The following is a 27,231-nucleotide window of genomic DNA, read 5'->3' on the forward strand; positions in this document are numbered from 1 at the left end:
AGGCGCACTGTACTACATAGAGCCATGACTACATGGAACTCTATTCCCCATTAGGTGACTGATGCAAGCAGTAGAATCAGATTTTAAAAATCTGTTAAAAATGCACCTTATTGAACAGAAGGGACTGAAGCAACACAAACACACATACGGATTTTGTGTTGTAGATATGTGGTTGTGGAGTAGGGGCCTGAGGGCACACTCTTAGTGTGTTGTGTAATCTGTTATGAGATGTAATATTTTTCATTTTGCCAGACCCCAGGAAGAGTAGCTGCTGCCTTATTTGGAAGAGTAGCTTTCAGACGGTTTTGGTGGTAAGACATTCTGGCCTGTCTGCCATCACTAGGTGTTAAATTACCTTTTTTTACATTTTAGTAATTTAGCAGATGCTCTTATCCAGAGTGACTTACAGGAGCTGTTAGGGTTACGTGTCGTTCTCAAGGGCACATCGACAGATTTTTCACCTAGTCTGCTCATGGATTCGAACCAGCGACCTTTCGGTTACTGGCCCAAAATCCAGAAACTTCCAAGTGATTCCATACATTGAAACTAGTTCAGTGGAGTTTGCTCACTCCCCCTTGTTCTCTCAATGTAGTGCTGTACTGAAAAGACAGCAAAAATGAGTCACATAACTCGTGACATTGCTGGAAGCAGGCCTCACTCTACTCTCTTGCCAGTAAATTCGTGATTCAGAAATCTGCAAAGTGTGGAAAAATTAGTTGTTGTATTGAAAGTGTATGGCCAAATTAGCTATTTTTGTCAAAAGTACTAACCGTTTTGATTCAGGAATTGTGTACTTTTCCACCTAAAACATTTGTGATTATTTTATGTAGCCGACTGCCATCTGGGTAACAACTGCGCATGTGCGCTCATAGGGGGTATCGCTGCCACATAGACTGCACGTTATGCCTTTATTCACAGATGCAGGTTTTGTTCAGCGGAGAAGTGAAGACAATGTTCCATATAAGTATTTATTTGAGCCTGAGTATTCGGACGAAGAATTTAGGCTAATTGAACTTCAGATGGCCGCTGCCACCAAAGCCATAGAAGTAGCGGGACCACAGCCTTTTCCCCTTGATTTCCTGTATAATATACAGCCGGGACCAAACACCAGCTTGCTCTTGCTGCCATCTCTTTTTCCACTTTGCGTAAATAACTTCACCTGTGATATGCCAAATTCAAAAAACTTTAATCTGTGACATCAAGCTCCATATAAGGGCATATTGTGACATTTCTACTAGCAGGGTCTGCCCCACAAGGGCACACATGCAGCAGTTGGGCCACATAAAATAACAGCCTGGTCTCATAGACTAAATCCGGGACACTGAAATTAGTATGAAATGTTACGTTCGGTATGGTTAATTAAGGCAACCCAAAGGTTGCAAGTTCGAATCTCATCCCTCCCCTTAGGAGGATAATGACATTGACCCTACTTCTAAAATGTTTTATGAGATTTGAGGACACATTGGGAGTGATCTTAGACCATTTCTGACCACTCCTGGTGGAGGCAACCAGATTTTTGACTTATTTTGTGGGGGGGGGGGTTGCGGCGGCAATCAATACAGTTACATATCAGGATAATATTTTTGACAATATCGCAATATTTTTGTGGTAGTTTGCTGTACCTGCAATCACCGCAGCTGTTTAACAATTCTCCCCAAGCATTACAATCCCATGTTAGTGGGTATGATTGTCTCTCAACTCTGTTTTGGAATATGATGACTTTATGACCAGAATTATCCTACTTTTTTGTCAATGGAATCAATTTTTCTGACTAATATCGATGCCACATAGATTGTTTTCTAACAGAAGTAGTTTTTTTGTGTTCAGTTTCCCTTTTAAATTAAACTCTTTATGGAAAAATATGGATACAGTGAATACAGTGGGGCCTGGAATTAGTGCATCCCTTGATAAAGATGAGCATGCTTCAGTTTGGCTGGCAGCTAGCCAAAAAACGAGAAAAAAGCGGCAGTAGTACATTTTGTCTATTTTGAGACGCTGTAGCCAGTATACACTTCCTCAAAGTAGTTAGATTTCTTGAGTTATCTAGATTAATTCTGTCATCAATTTAATGTTTTGCCGAAGAGCTCTTAGTCACACAATTTTACCTCTAAGATGTTTGGTGCAGTATTTTTAAATTAAAAACTGTGCATGAAAACGAGTCATTTCTCATTGAATGACAACAAAGACTTTATTGAAGAATCCCTACTGTTGACCAATCATCGACAAAGGGGCATAGACTTCTGCTCCGAACTTCAGCTTGCCTCCAGAAAGAAATGTGTGCCCGAACAGCCCAAAAAACCTCAACGAAGTCCAAAAGCCAAAAATCCCTCACCCTCAAAGACATCACAAAATGTTGTCATAATATATGCATATCCTGGGAAGCATGCATGCCTTTAAGGTCAACGGCATCATGAACTTTACCAAGTACCAGGACATTTTAGCCAAAAACCTGGTTGCTTCTGCCAGGAAGCTAAAACTGGGCCGTAATTGAATCTTCCAGCAAGACAAGAACCCCAAGCACACATCAAAATCCACAAAAATGGTTAATTGACCACAAAATCTCAGTCTCTGTACCTGAACCCCATTGAAAACCTGTGGTTTGAGTAGAAGAGGGCAGTCCATAAGCGCAGGAAGGATATCAAGGATCTGGAAAGATTCTGTATAGAGGAATGTTCTAAGATCCCTCCCAATGTGTTCTCCAATCTTATAAAACATTTTAGATTGTCATTATCCTTGCAAGGGGAAGGTGCTGGAGTATTGAAACCGGGATCCAATCATTTTGACCCATCTTTATTTTTTATTACTTGTTAAACAATTTCTTTCTCTGAGCAATTGTATTAGTATAAAATATGCTTGTTTTGCGCATACAATACAGCTCAATATTAGTATTTTTTTGTTGAGGTAACAGCACCTTGGTATTCCTATCCCAACCTGGTCTCAGAGATATTTTGTCTTATTCTGTATGTAAATCTAAGATTACCCATTTAGAATGATATGTTATGAATTAGAATTAGTATTAAATGTTACGTATTTGAAAAACGTACAATATGTCATGACATTTTCAAATGTACTATATGTTACGAATTCCAGATAGGTGGCTAACATTAGCTAGCTGGCTGAAGTTAGCTAGGCTAGGAGTTAAGTTCAAGGTTAGTGGAAGGGTTAGGGTTAGCTAACATGCTATGTACATTAGTTGCAAAAAAATAAAATAAAAAGTAAGTAGTTGAAAAGTTGCTCATTAGCATAAATGCTAAAGTTGTCTGTGACAATATTCGAAATCGCAACCTTCCGGTTGCTAGACGTTCGTGTTATACACCCACCCTGACCAACCACCTTACTTTCATTTTTGCCTTAAGTAACCCTTTGTTGTTGTAACTTGATGGGGGTGTAGAGCGCCAGTGTTGTGGTATTTCAAGCCCTTTAGTTCCCACCTCTTCATTTTTCATAGGAAATGTTCACATGGTATATGTAAAAAATAAAAATAAAAAAAAATAAATAAAAAAAATGTTCTGTCTGCTTCTTTAGTTTAATTATGCATTGTACTTGTTTGCATGTATAGATTTGCTCACTTGATCTTTTGACATATGCAATTAAAAGAAGCCTGGTGTGTGTGCTCACCATTCACACGGATGATGGCTTGATTCCCAAAACGTTTGTGTTTTGCTTTCTGACCTTTTTATTCATGCATTTTGAACATTTGGCCATTATGTTGTCCAAATAAACATCTATTATTTGCATTCAAGCTTCCATTTTGGATTTATTCCTCTATTTTGACCGTGTAGGTGTCATCTCTTCCAGTATTCCAAATGTAATACCTACACACCTGGAACAGATACTGTTTTGTATAAGCTTAAACATACCTTCAAATACAAATATAAGCATTTCATTATAATGTCAAATAACTACAAAGTGATTATTACAAAAGAGGGTTTTAGATTCATAAGGCATCAATGAATCCCTCACCCTGCTACAACTGAATGTTCTTCCTCCTGTGTAGTTCTCATGTGAGTGAGCCCTGGACAGTAGGTTATGTGAGTGCAGGAAACTGATTCGGGATGAGCGTGAGTTAGTGAATGAACGAGATGGAGGGGTGCGTGTGGCCTGAACATCGTCCCCTATCCAAAGCCCGGCAATCCCTCTACAGATCTTCAGTGGCGAGAGCAGGATTAAACATCAGATCTGGTAATGGGGTTATTTGGGTCTGTGGAACAGGCACTGTGTAATAGATAGGGGACAGGGACAGGAGCTACGCTGGGCCTATCCTGTGTTATTGTCCCCTGGCCTGGACCTATCATGAGTCATGACCAGACACACGTGCACACTCACGCGCAGTGCTAGGAGCAGGTTAGGGTCCGGTCTTTTACATTTGTCATTTAGCAGACTCTTACCCTGAGCAACATGGAGTTAGTGCATTTACCTTGTGGTTGGCTCACCTAGCTCCCTTATCACAGTTATAGTAAGTAAAACCGTTCTTCAATAAAACAACTATCAGCAAAGTCGGTGCTAGTGAGGAAAGACAGATGGGATTGTTAGCGAAAGAAAGGCACAGCTGTTTTTTTCCCCTCCATGTCGGAGTGTCTTAAAGAGCCCGTTGCCAAACATCCTCTTAAATAGGCTACAACAAGCCTAAATATACTGCTAATACTAAGATATACCATACATCTGTTGGTAAATTCACTTTTTTTGTGGTTAGTTTAGATCGAAAATGTAGGACTGTCCATTTCTAGCCTGGATGACCAACACAGTTGTTCACCTACTGTTCTTAGGATTGTTTACTCAGATCTTTAATCCATTGTTAATGGATACTGTGTGTGTTGGTTGTAGGGGATGTGTTGGAGGAAAACCAAAGCCATTCTGTCTCTCTGCCCAGCTTGATGACCCCCACCTCAGCCACTGGCATGACCTCAGGAATGGAATTGCCCCGGAAACGCAAGGGAAGCATGGACATGTAAGTGTGTCTGATTAAAAAAAAATATATATCTGTGCCATTGTCACATCCATCTCTTACAAGATTATTGGACACCATTTTCATTTAGTAAATAAAATTACAGTACAAAATTGTACAAATTAGTTAGTGTGTGGTGGTTGCGCTTTATGTGCCTGCTTGCGTCTGTTTTTTTCCCCCCTGGAGGGTTGATACCTCTCACTGTTTGGATTTGCTGTGTGTGTGGCTGTGCATGTGGGTGTTTGGGTGAGAGACATGAGGTCAAACCAGTAAAATCACAGCACCCTTAATTATCGATGCATCACGCAAACAACATCTTAACAGCATCTCCAGAGTCCAGACTGAAGTCAGGAGAACTTATGTTTGGTATCGGCCAGGCTAACTAGGCAGTGCAATTGGCTTTTTAAAACAGCAGATGTAATTGGTTTTGAGTTTAAATATAAGCATGCACTTTGTTCCCAGGGAAATCAAATCGGCCTCCAATCTGGTTGCAGATATGAAAGATGAAGAAGAGCGGTACCGTTCAACGACTCTCAGGGCTCTGAGCGCTCTATTCAACACACACTATTAATTCACTAGACTCTAGATGTGGTTTGATTTGAATCTACTCTCTGTGTCTCTCTTACAGGTCTGAAGGGGAGGACTCTCAGGCTAAAATCAAATGCTTCAGGTATCTGGGTTATTCATTGACCACAAACGGGCAACTTTTTTGGTGTTATGTGAGTTTAAATAAAATAGGATATTTAACTTATACATATAAACTCTATGTAATTATCATGTAATAGGCTAGTAAATACATGCAGTTATGGATGGAAAATAAAATGTGTGTGAAATACAGTATATCCAATAACTTGGTGAATGAACTACAGCCCAGGTTTACAGTGCCTTCAGAAATTATTTTCACCCCTTGACTTTTCCACATCTTGTTGTGTTACAGCCTGAATTTAAAATTGATTAAATTGAGATTTGTTGTCACTGACCTACACACAATACCCCATAATGTCAAAGTGGAACTATGTTTTCAATTTTTTTTTACTAATTAATTCAACATTTCAAACTGAAATGTCTTGAGTCAGTGAGCAAACCCCTTGCTTAAAGCTGAGTCAGTAAATATTCAACCCCTATGCTTAAAGCTGCAGTATGTAACTTTTTGGGCGACGCGACCAAATTCAATTAGAAATGTTAGTTATAGATTTGACATTCTCATTGAAAGAAAGTCTAAGAAGCTGTATATTTGTTCTATGTCCGCTATTTCTATGCTTCCCATTCTTGAGTTTCGTTTTGGTTCTTTTACTTGCGGATTTGTACACCAGCTTCCTAAGAGCTGAAAATACAATATTTTTGGGTATGGAAAATATTGTACAATGACTCTACATTATACTTGCTTCTTTTGTCTCAAACTCAAATTAGCCGAACTATTTGAATTTTAGCAACCCGGAAATGGCGGAGCGATTTCTGCGTAGTGCACCTTTTGAACAAGTCACATAAGTTGCATGGACTCACTCTGTGTGCAATAATAGAGTTAAACATGATTTTTGAATGACTACCTAATCTCTGTACTCAACACATGATTATCTGTAAGGTCCCTCGGTCAAGCAGTGAATTTCAAACACATATTCAACCACAAAGACCAGGGAGGTTTTCCAATGCCTTGGTAGATTAAAAAAATTACACTTTGGATGGTGTATCAATACACCCAGCCACTACAAAGATACAGGCTTCCTTCCGAAGTCAGTGATCTGAGAGGAAGGACACCATTAAGGGATTTCACCATGAGGCCAAAAATGACTTTAAGACAGTTTAATGGCTGTGATGGGAGAAAACTGAGGACGGATCAACATTCAAATGAAATTTTATTTGTCACATGCGCCGAAAACAAGTGTAGACCTTACCATGAAATGCTTACATACAAGCCCTTAACCAACAGTGCAGTTCAAGAAAGAGTTAAGAAAATATTTACCAAATAAACTAAAGTAACTACAGCCCCGTCGATGTTAATGGGGGCCTGTTCGGCCCACCTTTTCCTTTAGTCTACAATCAGCTCCTTTGTCTTACTCACATTGAGGGAGAGGTTGTTGTCCTGGCACCACACTGCCAGGTCTCAGACCTCCTCCCTATAGGCGGTCTCATCGTTGTCAGTGATCATGCCTACCACTGTTGTGTCGTCAGCAAACCTAATGATGGTGTTGGAGTCGTGCTTGGCCACGCAGTCGTGGTTGAACAGGGAGTACAGGAGGGGACAAAGTACACACCCCTGAGGGGCCCCAGTGTTGAGGATCAGCGTGACAGACATGTTGTTGACTACCCTTACCACCTTGGGGCAGCCCTTCAGGATGTCCAGGATCCAGTTGCAGAGGGAGGTGTTTAGTCCCAGGATCCTGAGTTTAGTGATGAGCTTCGTGGGCACTATGGTGTTGAACGCTGAGCTGTAGTCAATGAACAGCATTCTCACATATGTGTTCCTTTTGTCCAGGTGGGAAAAGGCAGTGTGGAGTGCAATAGAGATTGCTTTATCTGTGGATCTGTTGGGACGGTATGCGAATTGGAGTGGGTCTAGGGTATCTGGGAGGATGCTGTTGATGTGAGCCATGACCAGCATTTCAAAGCTCTTCATGACTACCGACGTGAGTGCAATGGGGCAGTAATCATTTAGGCAGGTTACCTTCGCTTCCTTGGGCACAGGGACTATGATGGTCTGCTTGGAACATGTAGGTATTACTGACTCGGTCAGGGAGAGGTTGAAAATGTCAGTGAAGACAATTGCCAGTTGGTCCGTGCATGCTTTGAGTAGCGTCCTGGTAATCCGTCTGGTCATGCGGCTTTGTGAATGTTGACCTGTTTAAAGGTCTTGCTCACATCGGCTGCCAAGAGTGTTATCACACAGTTGTCCAGAACAGCTGGTGCTCCCATGCATGCTTCATTGTTGCTTGCCTCGAAGTGAGCCTACAAGGCATTTTAGCTCATCTGGTAGGCTCGCGTCACTGGGCAGCTCGCATCTGGGTTTCCCATTGTAGTTACTCCAATATATTAACTTAATTGACAGAGTGAAAAGAAGGAAGCCTGTATAGAATAAATATATTCCAAAACATGAACACTGTTTGCAACAAGGCACTAAAGTAATACTGCAAATAATGAGGCAAAGCAATTAACCTTTTGTCCTGAATATAAAGCGTTATTTTCGAGGCAAATACAACACATTACTGAGTACCATATTCCACATTTTCAAGCATAGCATCATGTTGTGGGTATGCTTGTAATCGTAAAGGACTGGGGAGTTTTCACGATAAAAAACAAACAGAATGGCGCTTACACAGTCAATCCTAGAGGAAAACCTGCTTCAGTCTGATTTCCATCAGACACTGGGAGATTAATTCCCCTTTCAGCAGGACAATGACATAAAACACAGAAGTTGCTTACTAGGAAGATGGTGACTGTTCCTGAGTGGCCGAGTTACAGTTTTGACATAAATCTACTTGAAAATCTATGGCAAAACCTGAAAATGGTTGTCTAGCAATGATCAACAACCAATTTGACAGAAATTGAATAATTTTGGTAAGAATAAATTGGAGAATATTGCAGGTGTGATAGATCTTAGACTTACCCAGAAAGACTTGCAGCTGTAAGGTATTGACTCGGGTGTGAATACTTATGTAAAATCCGATATTTCTGCATTTCATTTTCAATAAATTTGGATAAATGTCTGAACATGTTTTCACTTTGTCATTATGGGGTATTGTGTGTAGATTGGAGAGAGAAAAAAAATATATTTAATCCAATTTCAATTCAGACTGTAACACAACGTGGAATAAGTCAAGGGGTATGAATAATGTAAGTGGATATTGTAAGGTTGAATTTTGAGAACACAATCCCATGAAGCCAGACCAAGAAGTAGGGAGGTGTCATGAGAGAAAATGGGTTCACCACATCTGGTGTCATTGAGTGTCCATCTCTCTCCAGGGAACCTCACAGCCAGATCGAGAAGCGGCGGCGGGACAAGATGAACAACCTGATCGACGAGCTGTCAGCCATGATTCCCACCTGTAACCCCATGTCCCGCAAGCTGGACAAACTCACCGTGCTCAGGATGGCTGTGCAGCACCTCAAATCCCTCAAAGGTAGCCTACTGTACAGTTGGTTGGCCTGCTCACCCACTTAATACTTTACAAATATGAGGTAGACTTAAGTAATGTGAGTTAATACTGTATTAATACGAGGTAATACTTTATTTATACTAATACTTTCTTAGGAGACATGGTGATAGTTTAACCGCCAACTGTCACCTTCTTAGATGGTTTCGGGTAATTTTATGTCGCAAATTGTTAAGTATATTGTACATTGTATTAACTGTAAACCTGATATTATTTTTATGAAGAAAAGTCCAAGTATATTCTTTTCTTATTTGGCAATATCTCACAAATATCACAGACATTAATTTATTGCCACTTGACAGAAACAACAAATCCTCTGTCCTCTCTAACCTCTGTTATACATACCCAGGTTCCACCTGTTCCTTTGCTGAAGCCAATTATAAGCCTTCATTCCTCCCTGATGACGAGCTCAAACACCTCATTCTCAAGGCTGCAGACGGGTTCCTGTTCGTAGTGGGTTGTGATCGCGGAAAAATAGTCTTTGTCTCAGAGTCCATCAACAAGACACTGAATTACAGCCAGGTGAGAAATCTCACCACTACACACTTATTATGAACATTTTCAAATGATTCACACAAACTTTCTGTTACAGAATAATAGTTCTGATGTTCTTTGTTATCCATTTTTAGGTTGCATTGGAACAACGTTAGGTTATGATTTACTTTGACAACATATTCATAATTCATTTATATAAGCGTTTCATTAATGTGTTAGAACAGGTCCCAACCGCATTATGTAAGGGAAAATCAATGAACGACGTGGAAGATTTTGTTGGAGTGGAACTGACCTTCCATGGAGTTGCATTATTTTTCAGAGAACACAGAGCCCTGAGTTGATTAAATTATAGCCATGGTATAAAAGTGATAAACACATTTGCCGGTAACATGTGTTCAACATCCACTGAAGTAGCTAGATAGCTACAGTAGTTGCCGTGGTAACCAAACAGACTTGATAGTTTAGCTAACCAAGCCATCAGTCGGAGCTTGCCATTATGAGAATCAAATTCAACAATGCCCCAAAAAATGTATATTTGACTTTTGCTTTCAAAAGCAGCTCAAACATAGAACATGTCAAAAATAACTATAGCCATTGAATTCTGCTATGCAAATATACTGTGCGTTATAGGAAATTATGCACGATCTAGAATGCTCTTCAAATCAATCAGAAACAAGTATTCACTAATGCCAGGGTATAGTAAAGGTTAATGAAATATATCCATAGCATATCTATAGCGCATTCGTGTCAAGCAATGCAATAGCTCATATTTATGTATCTTAAAACTTCTTATGGCTGCAAGCCCTAAGTCGGGATCAATATGACAACAGCCACTTCGAAAACAGCACGTATATTTATGTTAGCTCACCACCAAATACAAATAAGGACAGACATTTTTCACAGCACAGGTAGCATGCACAAAGCCAACCTAACTAACCAACAAACAACTTCATCAGATGACAGTCTTATAACATGTTATTCAATAAATCTATGTTTTGTTTGAAAAATGTGCATATTTCAGTTATAAATCATAGTTTACATTGCAGCTACAATCAGAAATTGCACCGAAAGCAGCCATAATAATTACAGACACCAACGTCAAATACCTAAATACTCATCATAAAATATTTCTCAAAAATACATAGTGTACAGCAAATGAAAGACAGGCATCTTGTGATTCCAGCCAATATTTCCGATTTATTAAGTGTTTTACAGCGAAAACACAATATAGCGTTATATTAGCTTACCACAATAGCCAGAAACACAAGCCATTTCCCAGTAGCAAAAGTTAGCGATCGTAACAAACCAGCAAAAGATATATAATTTTTGACTAACCTTGATAAGCTTCATCAGAAGACAGTCCTATAACATGAGGTTATACATACACTTATGTTTTGTTCGAAAATGTGCATATTTAGAGCTGAAATCAGTGGTTATACATTGTGCTAACGTAGCAACTTTTTCCCACAACGTCCGGATATTTTTCTGCCACTTTTTCTGCCACACATATTCTGACCAAATAACTATTCATAAATATAACAAAAAAATACATGTTGTATAGGAAATGATAGATACACTAGTTCTTAACTTCTTATGGCTGCAAGCCCGACGTCGGTACACTTATGACAACAGCCAGCTCAAGTGCAGGGCGCGAAATTCAAAATATATATATTTTTAAATATTTAACTTTCACACATTAACAAGTCCAATACAGCATATGAAAGGTACACATCTTGTGAATCCAGCCAACATGTCCGATTTTTTAAAAATGTTTTACAGGGAAGACACTATGTAAATCTATTAGCTAACCATGTTAGCAAAAGACACCACTTTTTTTACTCCACCACTTTTTTACTCCATCAGTAGCTATCACAAATTCGACCAAATAAAGATATAAATAGCCACTAACCAAGAAACAACTTCATCATATGACAGTCTGATAACATATTTATTGTATAGCATATGTTTTGTTAGAAAAATGTGCATATTTCAGGTATAAATCATAGTTTACATTGCAGCTACAATCAGAAATTGCACCGAAAGCAGCCATAAAACTTAGACACCAACGTCAAATATCTAATTACTCATCATAAAACATTTCTGAAATATACATAGTGTACAGCAAATGAAAGACAGGCATCTTGTGATGCCAGACAATATTTCCGATTTATTAAGTGTTTTACAGCGAAAACAAAATATTAGCTTAGCACAATAGCCAGAAACACTTGGGCGCCGACGACTATGACAGATATATGAAATAGCATCATAAAATGTTTCTTACTTTTGCTGATCTTTCATCAGAATGTTGGACAAGGTGTCCTTTGCCCAGAACAGGCGTTGTTTGGATTTAGAACGGCAACTTTCCCTCTTCATTTAGCACGCGCACTAGCCAAGTGGCACGGATCTTTCCATCGTCAACAAAGTCAGAGAACGGAACACGGCAAAACTCCCGAAAAAAATTCAATAATCTGATTAAACTATATTGAAAAAACATACTTTACGATGATATGGTCACATGTATCAAATAAAATCAGAGCCGGAGATAGTAGTCGTCCATAACGGCAGCTAAACAGAAGGCAATCCCACTGTCCACCTCGCGCTCCCAAGAGTACCGGAAATGAGGGACACGTCATACAAAGAGCTTGTATTCCAATTCAGACCAAGATAAACACGAAATTTCTTCTCTCACAGCCTCTTGACATCCAGGGGAAGGTCTATGAAGTGCACGTATACTCTTACGTATCATGCCCATGTATAGGCAGGAAGTAGAACAGAGCATCGATTTCAGACTTTCCACTTCCTGGTCAGGAAGTTTGTGCCAAATGAGTTCTGTTTGACTCACAGATATAATTCAAACGGTTTTAGAAACTAGAGTGTTTTCTATCCAATAGTAATAATAATATGCACATTGTACGAGCAAGAATTGAGTACGAGGCCGTTTGAAATTGGCACCTTTTAATCAGAGCTACTCAATACTGCCCCTGCAGCCATAAAAAGTTAATGCAATCGCCGTGTTAGAATTCTAAAAATAACTTCATTACGACATCCAGCTTAGGTATAGCGAGAGAGTACCCAAAAGCTGGGCGCAAATGACTAGCACAACATGTTTCGACAGATATATGAAATAGCATCATAAAATGGGTCCTACTTTTGCTGATCTTTCATCAGAATGTTGTACAAGGGGTCCTTTGTCGGGAACAATCGTTGTTTGGATTTAGAACATTCTTTTTCCCTCTCGATTTAGCAAGCACACTTGCCAAGTGGCGCGAATCTCTCCATCGTCAACAAAGTCAGAGAACGGAACACGGCAAAACTCCTGGAAAAATTTCAATAATCTGCTTAAACTATATTGAAAAAAACATACTTTACGATGATATTGTCACATGTATCAAATAAAATCAAAGCCGGAGATTTTAGTCGTCCATAACGACAGCTTATCAGAAGGCAAATCCAGGTCCCTTGACGCGCTCTCCAGAAAACAGGAAACTGGTGACACGTCATACAAAGAGCATTTATTCGAGCCAAGATCAAGTTACACACTCCATTTCTTCTCACTCCTTGTCGACATCTAGTGGAAGACGTATGAAGTGCATCTAAACAAATAAATATCAAGAACTTTAATAGGCAGCCCCTAGAAGAGAGCATCGATTTCAGATTTTCCACTTCCTGTCAGGAAGTTTGCTGCAAAAGGAGTTCTGTTTTACTCACAGATATAATTCAAATGGTTTTAGAAACTAGAGAGTGTTTTCTATCCAATAGTAATAATAATATGCATATTGTACGAGCAAGAATTGAGTACGAGGCCGTTTGAAATGGGCACCTTTTATCTGGCTACTCAATACTGCCCCTGCAGCCCAAACAGGTTAATAGATGCATCATTGCAATGACATATTGTCATCATTATGGCTGTTCTCAAAAGTGTGATTTTATCATACTGGTGTTGGTGAATATGCCAAAAGGTTAAACCCCCGTTTTTAAGAATGATGATGATATACAGCCTGAACTAGCCCATTTCCCCCGCCAGTAGGTATCGGCCTGTGACTTACCAGAGTGGCAAACTGCGCAGTTCATTACCATGAAGTCCTGAACTATAAATGCTTTATGAATGGGAAAATAGATTTGACTTTCCGAATGCACTGCATTTATGAATTCCATGCAGTCAATGTAAAGTATTCAGACCTATTGACTTTTTCCACTTTTAAGTTACAGCCTTATTCTAAAATGGATCAAATTATTTTTTCCCCTTATCAATCTACACACAATACCCCATAAAGACAAAGCGAAATCAGGTTTTTAGAAAGTTTTGCAAATGTATTTAAAAATATAAAAAAATACTTTTTTTTTTTTTTTTTTTTACAGACCCAACTTCATTATAGTCCACCTGTGGGGAAACTCAATTGATTGGACATTATTTGGAAAGGCACACACCTGTTTATATAAGGTCCCACAGTTGACAGTACATGTCAGATCAAAAATCAAGCCATGTGGTCAAAGGAATTGTTTGTAGAGATCTGAGACAGGATTGTGTCGAGGCACAGATCTGGGCAAGGATACCAAAACATTTCTGCAGCATTGAAGGTCCCCAAGAACACAGTGGCCTCCATCATTAAATGGAAGAAGTTTGGAACTGTTAGGGTGCCTCCTAACGGAGGAAGGTGCAGGAATCAGGAGCAGGAGAGCAAGGAAATCCCAGTGGCAAAAGTTTAATGAGCAGTCCCAACACAACTACAACATGGGACTAAAACACGCACAAAACGAGATTGGCACACACACAGGGAATATCGTGTAACACACACGGAGGAGAAACCTCTACTACTAAACTCAATACCAAAACGGCACAACTGCCGAGAGAAAAGAAACCCTGTGGTGCAGACACGCACCCCTAAATAACGTCACCACAGAAAACAATCCCGCACAAAGACTCGCAGGCAGCGGAGGTAAATATACCCACCGAAATCAACTAACAAGACACAGGTGTAAACAATACAGACAGACACAAACGAAAAGGAAAAATGGATCGGTGGCAGCTAGTAGGCCGGCGACGACGACCGCCGAGCACCGCCCGAAAAGGGAGAGGAGCCACCTTCGGTGGAAGTCGTGACAGGACCACCAAGACTCTTCCTAGAGCTGGCCGCCTGGCTAAAACTGAGCAATTGGGGGAGAAGGTCCTTGGTCAGGGAGGTGACCAAGAACCCGATTGTCACTCTGACAGAGTTCCTCTGTGGAGATGGGAAAACTTTCCAGAAGGACAACCATCTCTGCTGCACTCCACTAATAAGGACTTTTATGTTAGTGACCAGACGGAAGCCACTCCTCAGTAGAAGGCACGTGACAACCTGCTTGGAGTTTGCCAAAGGAATCTGACCATGAGAAACAAGATTCTCTGGTCTGAAACCCAGATTGAACTCTTTGGCCTGAATGCCAAGCGTCACGTCTGGAGGAAACCTGGCACCATCCCTACAGTGAAGCATGGTGGTGGCAGCATCATGCTTTGGGGATGTTTTTTAGCGGCAGGTACTGGGAGACTAGTCAGGATCGAGTCAAAGAGGAATGAAGCAAAGTACACAGAGATCCTTTATGAAACCTGCTCCAGAGCACTCAGGACCTCAGACTGGGGCGAATGTTCACCTTCCAACAGCACACAGCCAAGACAATGCAGGAGTGGCTTCAGGACAAGTCTCTGAATGTCCTTGAATGGCCCAGCCAGAGCCCGGACTTGAACCTGATCGAACATCTCTGGAGAGACCTGAAAATAAAAACCTGTTTTTGCTTTTGTATTTATGAGGTTTTGTGTGTAATCCATTTTTGATTAAGGCTGTAACAAAATGTGGAAAAAGGCCAGGGGTATGAATACTTTCCAGACCAGTAGGACCAACTTAATTGTGATGTGGAGGAGGGCTGTCAATGAAGTACGAAAGAATTATGAAACGAAAGACCCTCAACTACACTATTTAATCTGTAAAATGTACCCTGAGGGTTCAACCCTGTAGGGATCTTCATGCACCACTGACCTCAGTGAGAGGAAGAAGGTAAGTCAGACCTATACCGGCCAGTGGGAGAAATGGGGCTGGTACAGGCTACATATCAGCATCATTTTCAGAACGTTTGTCCTTTTGGCATATTCACTTAGACTGGTAATGCGGTTAGGACCTGTTATAACACATTCATGAAATGCTTAAAGATATGTAATGAATGTGTTATGGAGATGTAGTCAATGTAAGTCGTTACTTATTATCAGCAAATGGAGTTGATTAGTTGTTTTTGTTTACAGACAGAACTGATTGGACAGAGTCTCTTTGACTACATTCACCCAAAGGACATGGGGAAAGTAAAGGAGCAGCTCTCAGCTTCTGAGTTATACCCCCGTGAGAGACTAATAGATGCCAAAAGTAAGTATGTGTGACTTTCAGGTGTGTGCGGGGACAGGGTGTGCAAAGTAAGGTGTGTGTGTGTGTGTATATTTTCCATAAGGAAAATGTTGACCACAGGAATGCTGAAATGACAGTGGTAGGAGGCTGGGTGGTTTCCATAAAAAAGTAGAACAGTGTTACACCCTATCACATTGGGGTCCTCCCCCCAGGAAGTGAGGCAGCAGCCAGTGAAGGAAAGCTCTCAGGAGTGGAATTTAACTTGGCCCAAGCCATGGAGCATACTGCACTGTGTGAGTGGTTCTTTTTGATGATTGTCTGAGGAGTGGGCAGGACCTTTTGGACTCGAATTGTAAAGCAGTGTCGTACTCATGCCTGACAGTTGTAGTGGAAAACATCAATTTCTGAGAATGTCGTTTTGACATAGAAAATACCTGTATTGTTACTTGCAGTGCTTAATCGTCTCAGCTGATCTATTGTGTGTGTGTGTCTACACTTTGTTCTACTAACTATATCATTCTGGATAAGAGCGTCTGCTAAATTACAAAAATGTGTAAATGTGAGGAATTGCCCTGGCATTGTGTGAGTGTGACTGAATCTCCACTGTGTGTGTGCGTGTTCGTATGCCTGTGTGTTACTCACTCTACTGTGTGTATGCCTCTGTCTAATCGGCCTTTCTTCTCCCCAGCGGGCCTGCAGGTCCAGGCTGACCTCCCGGTTGGAGCAGCTCGGCTGTGTCCGGGCGCGCGACGCTCCTTCTTCTGCCGCATGAAGTACCACAAGATCTCAGTCAAACAGGAGGACAGGGAATTCCAGTCCAGCACATCGAAAAAGAAAGGTCGGGGAAAAGTCTGTCCCCGTTTATAAAAAGTATGGTCTTCATAAATGTAAATGACATACGGAACCTGTCTGAATAACATTGAGAGAATATTCTCCCCTCTTTAATGTGGATTGGTGTGAAGGAAAATAGTTTCCCATCTGTTCCTTAAAGGTTTGTGTGTGTGTTTGTATAAGGCAGGACTGCCCTTTTTTTCATAATAAAACATAAAATGAAATGTATTCTCTTGATTGGAGTAGCTGCTAAACAATGAATGTAAAAATGTTCATTTTAGATTTAACTGTAATGGTAAAACAAATGGACGTAAAATGTCTACTTGTCGCGCTGTCCCCCCATGTAGAGTCTGAGAAGTACTGCACTGTCCACTGCACGGGCTACATTCGCAGCTGGCCCACCAGTCAGCTGGGAGAGGAGGGGGGTGAAGGGGAGGCTGACAAGGACAGCTCCCACTTCAGCTGCCTGGTGGCCGTGGGCCGTGTCCACCCCCACGCCGCCTCTCTTGTCAACGGGGTCAACGAGGTCCTGGTCAAAGCAACGGAGTTCGTCACGCGCTACGCCATGGATGGAAAGTTCACCTTCGTCGACCAACGGTGATTGTTTTCCTCTTTTTTTAATTTAATGTTTAAGTTCTTATTAAACTCAACGGGAAGGGGTTCAAAGTTCGTCCTCTTGGTCTCCAAGCACTGGATGGCAAATAATGTATAATGAAAACTGGATAATATAATTATCCCATGAGACCCATGACAGTGTGGATGTGGTGTCTCTAGAGAGTCTGGGTCACTGACTCATATCACTCAGACTCGAGTTGCCTTTAATTGAAGAACAGCACAAATTTGTCCATATCAGACGGCTCTCATCATAACCACATTGGCTCCTCTGAAGAAGTAATGACTTGAAATCACATGATTACTAACAATATGTTCTACACCTCTACTCCTTACAGAGCCACCACTGTCCTAGGATACTTACCCCAGGAGCTGCTTGGAACGTCATGCTACGAATACTTCCATCAAGATGACTTGCCACATTTAGCAGAACGACATCGAAAAGGTAGGATCTCGTTGGTTCAGCCAGTGGTTGGTTACCAAACTAGTTTATGCTGTCGCTTGCACCATGCCTTTCCTGTTACCAACCGAGAGACGAGAAACATTCAAAGTCTTCCCTAGAATTCCTAGAATGTGGAATCAAATCATAACCCAGGAGCAAAGAGCCGGGGGCTTGCCACAACCCACCAGTAGGGCCTCAAACCACTACACCCCCCCCCCCCCCCCCCCCCCGTTGTTTTCTTCCGGTATTCCCGTGAAATGGTCATCAAAAATGAAAAAGAAAAACATTCCTATTTGCATGCCATAAGCAGCTTTTATGCTATTATTACTCTTGTTCTAACCATACCTAGATGTTAAATGGAATAAAGAATATCTATCTGCTCTAACTTAAACTTTCACACCTTTTCCTTTCAGTGCTGCGGAGTAAAGAGAAAATAGAGACAAATTGCTACAAATTCAAAACGAAACATGGCTCTTTTGTCACACTACAAAGTCGGATGTTTAGTTTCATAAATCCCTGGACCAAAGAAGTAGAATACATAGTGTCAACCAATACTGTCATATCGTAAGTACAAATATTTTCCTTTTCCTCCTTAGGATCGGCACTGATCTTTCTGTACTGACGTTGTAGCTTTGTGACACTGTGTAATTCAACCTTTCTTCTCAAAACTCTTTCCCAAAACGGTTCTCATGTGTCCACATTCTCTCACGTCTCCAGCAGTGACCACAGTCCAACAGACAGATCTGGGAACAAAGCAGAACAGTCAAGTAATTCCAAGGCTTCTGAAGGTTAGTTGAGATGTCAACTTGAAAAAGCTGACAATTGGTGTTATATAAGCATTGAGGTCTATAGCTAAATAGACCAAACTTGAGGCTAATGAATGTTTTCCTCCTAGACGATGGCAGTAAGTCTCTTCCCATCATCCCGGGGATCTCCAGTGCTTCCAGTACCATGATCTATGCAGGGAGCATCGGGACCCAGATCGCTAATGAGCTGCTGGACTACAACAGGTGGGTGATGGGGTGTGGTAGCCTATCAGTGAAGACGGACATGTGGCAGAGAAATGGGGGGGAAGATGTGTGTGTGTGTGTGTACATTACCAGTCAAAAGTTTGGGTTGTGCAAAGCTGTCATCAAAGCAAAGGGTGGCTACTTTGAAAAATCTAAATATGTTTTGATTTGGTTTAACACCTTTTTGGTTACTGCATGATTCCATTTGTGTTATTTTATAGTTTTGATGTCTTCACTATTCTACATTGTAGAAAATAGTAAAAATAAAGAATAACCCTGGAAAGACCAGTTGTCCAAACTTTTTACTGGAACTGGCATTTATTTATATGTTTATTATTATTAATGGATAATAATGTCATTGGATGCCCATCAACTTGTGAATGAAGAATAGCAGCCTGTGAAGGAATAGCTATAGAACTGGGTTGCGTTCAGTGGGGGGGGGCGGTGGCGGCAACGTTCCAATATAACTATTTTATGTAGAACCGGTATGCTTCCCTGTCTCATTTGGGGAATCGTGTCAGCTCTACAAGACATTTCTATCTGAAATGTTCAGTGCTTGGCACCCTCTTGACAAGGTCCTGGTGAAACTTTTCAAACTGCAATAAGCTGTTAAAAACTCTCAAAAACACTCTTGAGAAGTTGCAGGTGTGAAAGGCGCACAAGTTTGGAACCGCGCCTGGAGATGTCAATATGTTATTTAATTTATATCACTATGAATTAAGTATGCTGTTCAAGCTAGGCTTGAATGTGCTCAATGATATTGTTGGTACCTCACTGGATATATTCTGTTTGGCATTGTTGTCACTGTACAAAAGCAGTAAACAAGCTCAGAAATGCCTGAGGTGTGATTGTTGAGATCAGTTTGATCTGTCTGTTTTAGGATGAACTCGTCCCCATCCAGCGGTAATGTCAGCCCCTTCACTGTGCTGAAGGACAAGTCTCCTCTGCAACTTACACTGTACAGCAGCAACGTAAGTCTCTAGTGTGTGTGTGTGTGTGCGTGCACAGTCTCTGTGTGAGCGTGTGTGTGTTCATGTATGTATTGCTTTAGTAACTTTTTTCCCCCTGTCTCGTTGAGGTGCCAAATGGAGAGGTGGCAGACCTGGAGATGCCAGGGCTGGAGATGCCAGGGAAGTCCAGTTCAGAGGAAGGAGAACAACAAGAACACAAAAGACCACAATTCCCTGCAGGAGAATCACTCATGGGTACATCATCTCATCCCTGTAGCCCATTACAATCTTGACTAGTTTAGAATTTGTCCTTTGTGATGCTGAACAGAGTTTTTGATGATGGTACTCTTCTCGCTGAAGATCCATTGTTCAGTCGTAGATTGTGGTTCTGTGACTGGTTTGTAATCCTCTTTCAAGCCCCCTCTCTCTCTTCCTTGCTCTCTTTCTCTGTCTCACACACTCTTTCTGACTTTTATTTTTATTTTTTTCTCTGACCATCTTTCTCTCTTCCCTCTCTCTGCTCCCCCAGTGGAAACTTCCCAGCTGGAAATGGAGAATGTGATGGACCCTGGCCTGGGAGGCCTTAGTAATGACGAGGCGGCCATGGCAGTGATAATGAGCCTGCTGGAGACGGACGCCGACCTGGGCGAGGCCGTGGTCATGGATGAGATCAACTGGTCCCTCTGAACTGGTCCCTCTGTGTCATCTCTACTGAAACTCTCCACGTCTCACTAAAATTGACTGCACTGATCTCTCAAACTTGCCACAGCTCACTGAAATTCGCAGCCTCTCTGAAATCCCCCCCCCTTGGCTCTCTGAAACACACTACAGCTCTCTATAACTCGACCCAAACACATTTCCCTCAGTACAGTTTTCTCGATCACCAGGTATTGGCTCCCTTTTTAAAACATATTTTTATTTATTTATTAGTTGTTTTAGTTTTTTCCACATAAGCTGTGTAATCTTCAGGTGGCTGTTTAAATTTTTTTTTTAAAGACAATGGGATCGATTGGCGATAAGGGACAACAGCTCTCCACCACTTTCAGTAGGAGGAAGAGACGAGTCTGAGGCTGTGCCTACAAAGCCTTTCAGGTGGCCATTTTGACTGTTCTTGGCGGCTAATTGTCCGTATCTGCTTTCCTCAGACCTACAGATCACGTTCCCCTGCTCAGACGTTGCATGCGTCTACCAAATATTGTGTGCCAAGTCATCGACTGACAGATTGCTATAACATATGATGTGGTTAGCTGATACGTAAAATACCTATCCAGGGGTTGTAAGATCTGGCATGCATTCTCTCCCCATCTCTCCCCATCTCTGGAGTGGCCTTAGGAGGCGTGGCCTATTTTAGCAGCAGCCATTTTGTGTCATCCTGTAAGGCCATGGCTGAATCCCAAATCACTCCCTTCACCCCTTGACCCTCCATTCGTGCTTTCACGCATGCCTCCGCCATATGCACAAGTGTCCCAAAGCAGAGGGAGTGAAAATTGTCATGGGTGTAGGGGCTAATTAGACAGCCAAGCAAACAAGGCTGCAGGCTTTAGAACGAAGTGCTATCCCGACACGCTCCGCGATATGTTTTGAGTTTGCGCAAATACTTTTATTTGAATATACAAGTAGTTGAATATTGGAATGCATTTGGCAATACACTTGGTAAGTATTGGCATGTATTTGAAAATAACCAGTATTTATACAAATATTTAAATACTCCCATGCTTTTGAACCCAGGTCTATTTGGTCCTAGGTTTATTTTAAATAATATATTTGGAAGTAACCATTTGAAAATACTTAGGCTTAAATAGTAGGCAATTTTATAGGAAATCATTTGAAAATACTTCTAATAGAAGTAGTTGATTCGGCACCACATTATTTGAAAATACTTAAATACTCAGGTCTGGTTGACATTGACATTGAGAGTCACTGATAGTCTGCTATCAATGTGCCACTTAGAGATTTTCCCACCATCAGAGTAACTGAGTGGGTGGGTGTGTGCGTGTCACGGCCAAACCACCAACTCTAGCACACAGCATTTGGACCGACGTGTGAAGACCTGGTATGGATAAATGCCACATTCACCCACCATCTTGACACAGTCTTAAAAACAGAAATGGAGGTTTAAGGGAATAGACTTAAATTCTATTATTAAAGTAGAGATGTATCAAATACCTTATATCAAAGTGTACAGTTTATAAATGATCTCTGAATCAGGGATCACTCAGGGAGCAACAGAACAGAAACCACCCCTCATTCCTCCATTTCATGTTTATTCAATCTTTTACACTTTTATCACTTGTAGCAGTATTTATTTCTCAGGCTATATATCACACACCTATAGTACATGGTAGTACAGACGTTGGTATTGTTGTAAAGTGATTTGTTGTTTTTTCCAACGTTTTTCGTCTTTATGACGCCCATGCTTTGACTTAATATCATGTGTCATAATGCACTGATAGACAACAGTCTTATACAGCTCGTTCAGGAGGTGCTACGTCAGAGGTAAACCGAGTAGTTTGTGGTGTGTGGATTCTTTAAGGGACTACTATGCAGAGTGAACATTCCAGAACATCAATATGCATCTCTGTCTCTCGCTTATTGTTCAAACCAGGGGTTGTAACCATAATTATTTTTCGTTACATTCCACTGTTCCGACCATCAAAATAAAGTTCTGAACCGGTTCAAAACCCCTAAAAAATTATGGTTTATATCATTCCTTTCTCTTCCTTTTTAAACCTCTTTAGCTCAACATTAAACTACTTCACCAATCACTGTGGATAGAGCAGCTTGCTATGGAGTGGGAAAGCTGTAATAGATGTTTACATGCATTGGACAGACAAGTGTAGGGCACAAGATGTGACTGAAATTTTGCGGGTGGTCAGAGAGAGAGCGAGCAATAGAGGGTGGATGAGGCTTGGCTTGAAGTGCTGGGCATTTTGTTATGACATGCATTATCTGAATTAGGATCACAGCATTATACTTGCGGAGGAGCAGATTCAATGAAGGAACTTTGAACGTCTTTGAACTTCCAAGACTTGGCTTAACTTTGGACCAGAAGCTTGTGTGTGTGTGTGCAGAGCGTCACCAGAATTAAAATAAAAACACATTTGACCTTTTTGTAGTTAATAAAGCCAACTTGAAACATGATAAGAATAGTATCCTTAACTAGTATTGTGTAAGTTTATCCATTCTTTTCAAATAAAAAAATCTATCTCCCTAATTTCGGAATAATCACACTTGCAATGTCAGTAGGCCACCACACCCTACATACTCAATAGAGTACATGCCATACACACACTCGAATAAGACCCCCACTACCTGTCTGTGTCTGAAGTGCCTATGCTTCGGAGGGCGAGAGATAGGTAGCCTACACACACTGGCAAACATTTTCAGCTGGCAGGCAGACACTGGAATACATTTCTGAGTGAGGGCCTTGCATAGGTGCTTTTTTTGGGGGGGGGGGGGGGGGGGGGGCGAATGTAAACGAACAAATTAACCAGTTCCCTTCAAAAATAACGGTATTGTTCCGGAACAGTATAGATCACTTTCGTTCTGATTCTGTTCCTCAATTGTTGTTATTTTACAGTCTTTGGTTTTGTTCCCTGAACCTGTTCCAACTCCTAGTCACAACCTAACCTGTCTGACAAACAAGTTTACTCAGAGGTTATAAATTTAATGGGCATGCTGCCAAAATGAGAATATGATATAAAGCATGATTGAGAATTTAAGTGGGTTGTCGTCAAGCAATATGGATTCCATAGCCAATTACTTTTTTTGTGATCAAATTTGTGTTGCTATTGGTAAGACAGGTACACATGGAAACAAGTAACAAGACCTGGACAAGACACAAATAGCCAACTACTTTATTTGGAATTGCCCATGTTACCATTGCCCCACCAAACTATAAGAAGCTGAAGCTGGATAAGCATGCTTTTTAAATGTGGTGGCTCGAGGTCATGTCAGTAAGCCCATCACCTGCCATCTATGTTCACACTGATTGGTCTATGGTCACCATGCTTTGAATGAATAATGGTTTTGTGGCAGCCTTATGTGAGGTAAGACTAAAGTCATGAAATGTCTTTAAAATGATGCTATTTAAACTCCAATGCCTGTGTGCATACTGCTGTTTTAGCCCATCCCGCCACGGTCGTCCCTTTTTTAAAGTCTGTTCACATTTTGTGCCACTACTGATTTTGATTCGGTTCTGAGGGTGGGATATATGGAGGTGTATTGTGAGTTCTGAAGAACACTGTCTCTGGAGCTCCACTTTTGCTTCAATACTGAGGGAGGCACCAATCCACTAGGACCCCCACTACCTGTCTGTGTCTGAAGTGCCTCATGCCATTTCTGCATGGATACCTGAGAAGTATATTACAAACCATCAGTCCCACCTTACCTCTCAACACATTAAATGGTATGGCATTTCCCCTCGCGACTGTTTATTGGATCATGGGATTAATCGGATGTATGAAACACGATTGGTGGCTGGATTTGACGTACCAATCACGAGCCTGATCACAGATGATGGCATTCAACAAGCTATGGCATGTGCCATAGATACAGGCTGGTCCTATAAAAGGAAAAAAGTTGTATGATTTTAGTTTGTTTTAAGATTATTTTTTTCTCCTAATATCATTGTACTGTAATTGTGAATGCCCTGAATTGTGAAAGTGTACGTTTGTACAGTAGGGCTGCCGCCCACCCTATTGTCATTGTGTGGTGGCATTGAGTGGAAGTCGAGTACTGTTTTGTACTTTGGTTAGAGCCAACCTCAACTGCCCCTGTCCCAGTTTGAAATCCTAAACATTATCCAAGGTATAGTTAGATTGAGTTGTTTTTTTGGTTCCTTTTATATCCCGCTCAGTTGATCTTATTGCATGCAGCTGCTTTTGTATCCTTTTTTTTGTTTTTTTGAATACATTTTTTGTGTTCGCCTTATAAGACAAACTAGGGTATGAGACAGACCGGTATGTGTGTAGGCGTGTGAATGAGTAACCATAAACTGTTATCTGTGGACTGATAAGGCTTCAGAAACTGTTTCCCAGACTAGTGCTGTTTCCCAATTGATATGGATGCCCTAGAATCTAGATATACCACAAACCAATGTTTTATAGTGCTTGTGGCACAGGGATCCCAGTTGGCCACTTAGCCTATTAGCCTTGCCTTTTAGCCTATCCACACACAAGCAAGGCCCTTCTTTACCTGTGGGCTCAGAGAAGAGCTGTTTGTTAGCAGGGGAGGCTAGTCAGTGACACATTCACATTTACAGCTTCAAAATCACCTGTCAGTTTTTTTTAACATACTGTATTTGTTACTGTTAGTATATCTGGTTTGTTTGTTTTATTAGTGGGCTTAAGAAGCACTCAAAGATTCATGGCATTTTTGCTGCTTCAACAGGTCTGGTTTATGGCAGAGAAGCTGTCTCTAAGCTGTCTTATGAAAAAAAAAAAAAAAAAGGTTATTCTTAATAAACATTAGTTTCCTTTTACTTCAGTGGTTTTTCGTTTATGCACACGTGTACAGTCTGCGCACACACATGCGCACTTCATATTAAATTAAATCAATGTTTCCTGTCTGTACAAATGTCCTCTTTCAATCCATAGCCTTACTGTGACACTTTCAAATCAAATGTATACATCTTCTTACATCAGCTGATATCTCAAAGTGCTGTACAGAAACCTAGCCTAAAACCCCAAACAGCAAGCAATGCAGGTGTAGAAGCACGGTGGCTAGGAAAAACTCCCTAGAAGGGCCAAAACCTAGGAAGAAACCTAGAGAGGAACCAGGCTATGAGGGCGGCCAGTCCTCTTCTGGCTGAGCCGGGTGGAGATTATAACAGAACATGGCCAAGATGTTCAAATGTTCATAAATGACCAGCATGGTCAAATAATAATAATCACAGTAGTTGTCGAGGGTGCAGCAAGTCAGAACCTCAGGAGTAAATGTCAGTTGGCTTTTCATAGCCGATCATTAAGAGTATCTCTACCGCTCTGCTGTCTCTAGAGAGTTGAAAACAGCAGGTCTGAGACAGGTAGCACGTCCGGTGAACAGGTCAGGGTTCCATAGCTGTAGGCAGAACAGTTGAAACTGGAGCAGCAGCACGGCCAGGTGGACTGGGGAAAGCAAGGAGTCATCATGCCAGGTAGTCCTGAGGCATGGTCCTAGGGCTCAGGTCCTCAGAGAGAGAATTAGAGAGAGCATACATAAATTCACACAGGACACCGGATAAGACAGGAGAAGTACTCCAGATATAACAAACTGACCCTAGCCCCCCGACACAAACTACTGCATCATAAATACTGGAGGCTGAGACAGGAGGGGTCAGGAGACACTGTGGCCCCATCCGATGATACCCCCGGACAGGGCCAAACAGGAAGGATATAACCCCACCCACTTTGCCAAAGCACAGCCCCCACACCACTAGAGGGATTCCTTCAACCACCAACTTACCATCCTGAGACAAGGCCGAGTATAGCCCACAAAGATATCCGCCACGGCACAACCCAAGGGGGGGCGCCAACCCAGACAGGAAGATCACGTCAGTGACTCAACCCACTCAAGTGACGCACCCCTCCTAGGGGACGGCATGAAAGAGCACCAGTAAGCCAGTGACTCAGCCACTGTAATAGGGTTAGAGGCAGAGAATCCCAGTGGAGAGAGGGGAACCGGCCAGGCAGAGACAGCAAGGGCGGTCCGTTGCTCCAGAGCCTTTCCGTTCACCTTCACACTCCTGGGCCAGACTACACTCAATCATATGACCCACTGAAGAGATGATTTTTCAGTAAAGACTTAAAAGTTGAGACCGAGTCTGCGTCTCTCACATGGGTAGGCAGACCATTCCATAAAAATGGAGATCTATAGGAGAAAGCCCTGCCTCCAGCTGTTTGCTTAGAAATTCTAGGGACAATTAGGAGGCCTGCGTCTTGTGACCGTAGCGTACGTGTAGGTATGTACGGCAGGACCAAATCGGAAAGATGGGTAGGTGCAAGCCCATGTAATGCTTTGTAGGTTAGCAGTAAAACCTTGAAATCAGCACTTGCCTTAACAGGAAGCCAATGTAGGGAGGCTAGCACTGGAGTAATATGATAAAAAATTGGGGTTCTAGTCCGGATTCTAGCAGCCGTATTTAGCACTAACTGAAGTTTATTTAGTGCTTTATCCGGGTAGCCGGAAAGTAGAGTATTGCAGTAGTCTAACATAGAAGTAACAAAAGCGTGGATACATTTTTCTGCATCATTTTTGGACAGAAAGTTTCTGATTTTTGCAATGTTATGTAGATGGAAAAAAGCTGTCCTTGAAACAGTCTTGATATGTTCGTCAAAAGAGAGATCAGGGTCCAGAGTAACGCCGAGGTCCTTCACAGTTTTATTTGAGACGACTTTACAACCATCAAGATTAATTGTCAAATTCAACAGAAGATCTCTTTGTTTCTTGGG

The 27,231-nt window shown here is 41.5% G+C and overlaps 1 protein-coding gene across 4 annotated transcripts in view; it reads left to right on the top strand.

Annotated features, from left to right (window-relative positions):
• The window catches only part of bmal2 (basic helix-loop-helix ARNT like 2), a 37,437-nt gene extending 14,181 nt beyond the window's left edge, over positions 1 to 23,256 (top strand). Inside the window, exons 2-16 of one of the 4 annotated variants that reach the window (XM_055933864.1) lie at positions 4,825 to 4,948; positions 5,408 to 5,461; positions 5,574 to 5,615; positions 8,903 to 9,060; positions 9,443 to 9,615; positions 15,860 to 15,977; positions 16,645 to 16,794; positions 17,135 to 17,384; positions 17,738 to 17,844; positions 18,255 to 18,405; positions 18,559 to 18,629; positions 18,737 to 18,851; positions 19,732 to 19,822; positions 19,930 to 20,056; positions 20,331 to 23,256. In XM_055933864.1, the coding sequence (XP_055789839.1) occupies positions 4,825 to 4,948; positions 5,408 to 5,461; positions 5,574 to 5,615; positions 8,903 to 9,060; positions 9,443 to 9,615; positions 15,860 to 15,977; positions 16,645 to 16,794; positions 17,135 to 17,384; positions 17,738 to 17,844; positions 18,255 to 18,405; positions 18,559 to 18,629; positions 18,737 to 18,851; positions 19,732 to 19,822; positions 19,930 to 20,056; positions 20,331 to 20,488 (1,889 nt within the window). In that variant the 3' untranslated portion in view covers positions 20,489 to 23,256. Of the gene's footprint in view, positions 1 to 4,824; positions 4,949 to 5,407; positions 5,665 to 8,902; positions 9,061 to 9,442; positions 9,616 to 15,859; positions 15,978 to 16,644; positions 16,795 to 17,134; positions 17,385 to 17,737; positions 17,845 to 18,254; positions 18,406 to 18,558; positions 18,630 to 18,736; positions 18,852 to 19,731; positions 19,823 to 19,929; positions 20,057 to 20,330 lie in introns of those variants that run through there. The other 3 variants (XM_055933866.1, XM_055933865.1, XM_055933867.1) reach the window with 3 other exon arrangements.
• Positions 23,257 to 27,231: the final 3,975 nt, after the last annotated feature.

The sequence above is a fragment of the Salvelinus fontinalis genome, chromosome 9, assembly GCF_029448725.1.
Source record: "Salvelinus fontinalis isolate EN_2023a chromosome 9, ASM2944872v1, whole genome shotgun sequence".
Classification (NCBI taxonomy): Eukaryota; Metazoa; Chordata; class Actinopteri; order Salmoniformes; family Salmonidae; genus Salvelinus; species Salvelinus fontinalis.